Genomic DNA, 5,705 nt, shown 5'->3' with positions numbered 1-5,705 from the left:
TATTATTATATATATATATATATATATATATATATATATATATATGGACATGGAATTATATATATAAAACTTATGTATTGTCATCTTTATATTTTTCTCTGATTGCGAATGTCTCCGCATATGATATAGACGATCTGTAATTTTATAGAATTATTTTTACAATTTATTTTTTTATATTATAGATTTCTTAACATTCCTTTTTTTTAATTGTATAATTAATTATTTCTTTTTTGACACAATTTTTATTTTGCTTTGTTTCATAATGATTGTGATGTTATCCTTATAATGTTATCTTGACAAGACATGTAATTATAGCAATTTGAACAACACGCCGATATTGAAAACATTAATTGTTTGATTGTCACGGGAAGAAAGAGCTGCTTTTCCGCTGATTGAACATTTTGATTAATGTTTATCCTGAGACGAACCAGTTCTAAAATGATTTTGTTTATATACGTCTTTACCAGGATTATTTAATCATTTAAAAGACAATTAGGCACCGTAACGAATATGCGGGCATATTTTCCGTGCTGAAGTACGCTCAACTTTTGAAAACTCTCAGGTTAATCAAAGGCTGAAACCGACTGAATTATATTGTACGACATATCTTAAATGATACAAAAACGAGGAACGATTAGAAAATGTTTTGATTAAAGATAAAACTTCAAAAATTAAAGTTCTTAATCTCATTACTTTTGATATTTATCAATATAACATAATAACAAAATTGGCAGAGAAAAGAATGAGGCGAAAAAAAGAGTAGGTTTTCGAATGAGGAAGAATTCAGGTGAATAGGTAAACCGATCGATCATTGGTGAACGGCAAGACGAGCTAATTGACAATGCCGTTGTTTTAATCCGCAATCATTGTTTGCGCCCCGTGCAAGAAGAATAAAGTTAAAACCAATAAAATAAAAATTTTCTGATACAGAGGTCATCCGATCGATATCGATAATTATTAAAAAATTTTCTAGATTAATATAATAAATGTAATATAACGAGATAATTAATAAGCAAGTAATTTTAATCGTAAATACATTTTTTTATGATTCAGAGATATATTTTGGGCTAGAAATTTATTTAAAATTCACAGATAAACTTATCTAAGAGCTAAATTATTCAGAAAACAAGTTAATTAGGTCATATACAATGCTGACATTCACGAGATGCAAGAACAAGAATCAACTAAAGATAAGCAATAAACTCATTATTGAAACTGATTTCTGATGTTATTGGTTAAAATACTTTTGTCTTGAATTCCAAATTGATTTTATTTTCTGTCAATGCGGGTTTAAATTCATATACGAGAGAGGACAGTTGTACGGCACTGACAATCACGAAAGTGAAAGCCAGGTGTAATACACCGCCAATCGACCTCGAAAACGCGTAACACTCCCGCGAGAGTAGCAAGAGCTGGAGAGATATTGCGCGATGTTGAAAAGGCTAAAAAAATGCTCAGGCAAGCCACAAGACAGATCCTCGTTCCCCGTCCGTTCTCGTGCGCTTTACATCGAGATGCAAATAACGCGCTAATCTCACGACGACGATGTTTTCTTCATTGTGCTCTTGGATAATCATCTGTGGACTCGCTCACCCGGATGAGAAGATGACGGGCATTGTGATTCGCAACAGAAGAATTTCCTGAATCGCGTTCGCGCGTTCTCCAGTCTGTCTTGCGTCTTATTTTTGTTTATTATTTACCGTTTTATTCACTCAGCATGACAATTATATACTGACAATTTTGTCTTTCATTGAATAGCAAATAAATCGTAGCGAATGGAAGAGAAAGTATAATAGCGACTAGTTTTTTTTAGTTGAGATTAATTTATTATAATTATATAATAATTAGTTTGCAATAATGTAATTATAAATAATAACAGTTGCATATAATCTACGAAAGATGAATTTTTCGTTATTTTTTAAGTTTTTGTCGAAATAATTATTTGTTGTTGAAAAATTAGAGATAGTATATATTATGTGTTGTATATGTCATTTCTAAATCCACATCATGATTCATCTACTTCAACGTAGTTGTCATGTACTCATAAATAGGGTACCATTAATACGTCTCATGTGATTTATAGAGGTGTATTTATTATTTTATTAACTTAAGGTCAATCTAAAAATTGCTAATTTTTTCACAAAAAAAAAATTATAAATGATAATTAATTGCGTGTAATTTATGAAGAATGCTTCGTTATCCCTACAGTATTTTTTTATTATTTATTTGAAATACGTAATATATTTTGTTGTATGTATATCTTTTATGTATATCTTTTATATCATTAATCATACATATAGTTTTAACAAATGGAATACCATTAATATAACTAGTGTTGTTTACAGAAGCATCTATTATTGTTCTGACGTAAGCGCATTCGAAAAATTCCTAAAGGCATCTTCGGACGATATGGCCAAATGTATATGCCAATTTGGCACGCATTCGCTAAATATTGATCTATTCAATATGGATTATGTTATGTATGTATATAATATTTGTGCTCAGATTGACATACGTCAGTCATATTTTGGAGATATCTTAATTTTTACGACGAAAAAAATATTTAAGAAAAATGTTTTAATTTTTGAAAAGAAGAAGAGACCATTCGCGTTTCGTTACTTTTTGATGAATTTTTCTTTTCAAAAACTGAGGAAATAATATTATCTAGGATGTCTTAAGTGTAACCAAAGATAGTTCCATATACATCTCATTATCCTTCTACAGATTTTTTTGCTATCGTTCTCGCTTGCTATCCTCGCGCATTAACTGGATCAATGAAATTTCCAGAGATGCTGACCCTAAGATACTTCAAAGAATCCTTCGCGTCAATTGACAATCACGTCATCTGCAGATTGCATTATCGATCAGATTTCTTCACAATCAGTCCTTGTCCTCGCTCATTAACTCGATTGATAGACTCTGCGCTTCCCTCTTCTTTTTCTCGCACGTTCTTTGTCATAGCGGAACGACCGGATCTCCAACGGTACCGTACGAATCATACCTCGGGAAAACCGAGTGCGGCACCGGCTAGATTCGTACCGCCACGCCGTCGAATTCACAGTTTGTCGCGCTTAACCAGTGCGCGTGGTTCAACCTGTCGCGCCTCTTCGGTTCTCTCTCGCGGAGAAGCGATCGAAGTGTAGTGCTCACCTAGGATCGAACGAATTGAGTGTAAATAATAACTGATCTTTATTAATAATTTCTCCTTTTTACGCTTTTTTCTGTGTTATGTGAAAATTTCTTCCGAAGTATCATATAATATAAAATTACGAGAAATTAAAAAAAAATGTTTAAAAAATATAAAGTGGCTCAAGCTACACGCAAAAGATTTGCTAAAGATGTCCGAAGAGTGTATAAAGAGTTTAAAAAGGGGTGTCTAAGAGTTTAGATATGGCAAAAATTAGCTAAAGAACAAATTAAAAATATATAATTTTATGTACACAGTTCCATGTAACACAGTTCCATAAAAATATATGGTTCTTTATAATTTTATGTAACACTGTTATATAAAATCAATAATTATATACATCGAAACTTATATTGAATTAATCTTTACAATTTAGTTAATTTAATTAATAATAATTGTATAATTTTTAATTTTATTTATATCTTTTGTCGCGTTGATGAAAAATTTTGAGAATATCTTTCATTGTAACTCTACTATTTATTATTTTTTCAAATGTTTTAATCATTTATTTAAAAATAATTGAACTCCCCCTAATTATTTGATTGACTTTTGACTTTCGTAAAATTCACCGTTCTTGTGTTCGTTAATTTCAAACTTTCATGCCGATCGGCTCTGTTTACGGCTCTGTCAAGGAATGAAACAAGTTTGATTAGCATGGTATATTTAATTAGCATAAAATGGGGGCAGAATGCAGTTTTGCATGATGGTCGTCAAAAATCGCGCGAAAATACTTGCCGAGTAAAAGTAAAATGTAAGACCCAGCAGTTCTTCCGTGGCAACTCGTGTGACTTGACAGAAAACTGTTTCGTCGCGAATACTTTGCCCTACAAGGCTATGCCATTAATTCGTCGTCGTACTTTCTATTCGAGACAGAAATCTCGCGTGTAATTTGAAGCGAAATTCAAGCGCAAAACCGCATTTCGATACGTGTGTTTTTTTCTACTGCGGTAGTTTGCAATAATCGAGAAAACTGCGATTGAGTTAAAAAATCCTTACATAGCGCGAATGATAATAATAATTGAATTAGTATCAATTGATAAGGAGAGGGCGACAGAGTAATATTGAAGTATTTAATTTATTATTAGCAGTGCAGCAATAAACGATAAATATTGAATAATTGTAAGTTATTGAATATTTGTTTTATAATAATTTATAATAATTTATAATAATTTATAATAATTAAATATTTATTAAACTTATATAATAATATTTAAATAAAAACAGATCTATATGCAACAGTAGCGATATTATATAAAAGAAACAAGGTTTAATGACGTGAGAATTTTTTGTATATATGTATCGATCAGATATATTTAGTATTAGGAAATATATTCGATTGAATAAATAGTTGAATGAATTTAGATGGAACGTGGAGATATAATTCCTGTGTAAAATTATATAGCGTTATTGCGTACAACGTTGTGTATGTAGGTAACTCTCTGGGTATGAAATAACATATACATATATCGGGTATGAGAGCACGGTTGCTATATCATTCAGCGAGTCGAATGTAAAGCGGTCGAAAAATCGATTGCTTTCTATTTTTCCATTAACCGTGTTACACTCGCTTCTTAAACATAGAAAATCTGTCGCGGTGAATTCAGCAGTGTTCCACTAAAATGAAATTGTTCTCTTCTCGGAGAGAAAGGATGGATTTTCATGGATGGATGGGACACGGATAACATTCATCATAATTAAAATCTACCATTTTGTCGCGCAGTATATTTTTTACGAACACTTATTTCACGAATACTTCTTTTATATGTAAATTTATCATTAGATTAAACAATTTAAGAGCAGATAAATAGTTTTTACGAACATTTATTTCACGAATATTTCTTTTGTATGTAAATTTATTATTAGATTAAACAATTCAAGAGCAGATAAATAGTTTTTACAAACACACTTATTTCATAAATACATCTTTTATATATAAATTTATTATTAGATTAAACATTTAAAAGCAAATAAATAGTTCAAATTGCATTATTTCGATTTGTAAATTTTTATCAATAACGTTTAATTACGTAATAAACATTTAAGATATCAGCCATGTAAATTTTGATTTTAATAATTAAACTAATTCTTGTTTTTATTGTCAATCACAATTACTTAATTTTAATTTTAATTATAAATATCAATTTTTATGTTTGATCTTGATCTTTAATTTTAGCTTCTAATAATCTTTTCAATGATGTTAAATCATAATAATACACTTGAACAAATTACAATATATAAATAAATTAAATTACAAACAACGTCCTATGAGAAATCCGTTACTGGATTAGCAATGACCTTCAACAAGTCTTCAGCACTCGATGATGGCAAATATAAATATATAGTAGCGATAGTAGCGAATTCTTGATTCTTTGAATGTAAATAGCAATTAATATTGTACTCTTAGATTAATTATTCTTGCATTTTTTTCTTTTTTGTATAATAAGATCATAAAAGAGATATTGCTAATGAGTTTTCAAAGGATTTTACGCAGAGATTATGATATATATATATATATATA

At 29.8% G+C, this 5,705-nt stretch overlaps 1 protein-coding gene across 1 annotated transcript in view; it reads left to right on the top strand.

Annotated features, from left to right (window-relative positions):
• The first annotated feature begins 2,789 nt into the window (after window positions 1-2,789).
• LOC105619196 (protein yellow-like) overlaps window positions 2,790-5,705 on the top strand; it is a 9,332-nt gene continuing 6,416 nt past the window's right edge. Inside the window, exon 1 of the mRNA XM_012200720.1 lies at window positions 2,790-3,084. Within this exon, the coding sequence (XP_012056110.1) occupies window positions 2,790-3,084 (295 nt within the window). The remainder of the gene's footprint in view (window positions 3,085-5,705) is intronic.

The sequence above is a fragment of the Atta cephalotes genome (genome assembly GCF_000143395.1).
Source record: "Atta cephalotes unplaced genomic scaffold scaffold00019, whole genome shotgun sequence".
In the NCBI taxonomy this organism is placed as follows: Eukaryota; Metazoa; Arthropoda; class Insecta; order Hymenoptera; family Formicidae; genus Atta; species Atta cephalotes.
The sequence above is the reverse complement of the archived record's forward strand: the minus strand, read 5'-3'. Positions and strand labels throughout refer to the sequence as shown.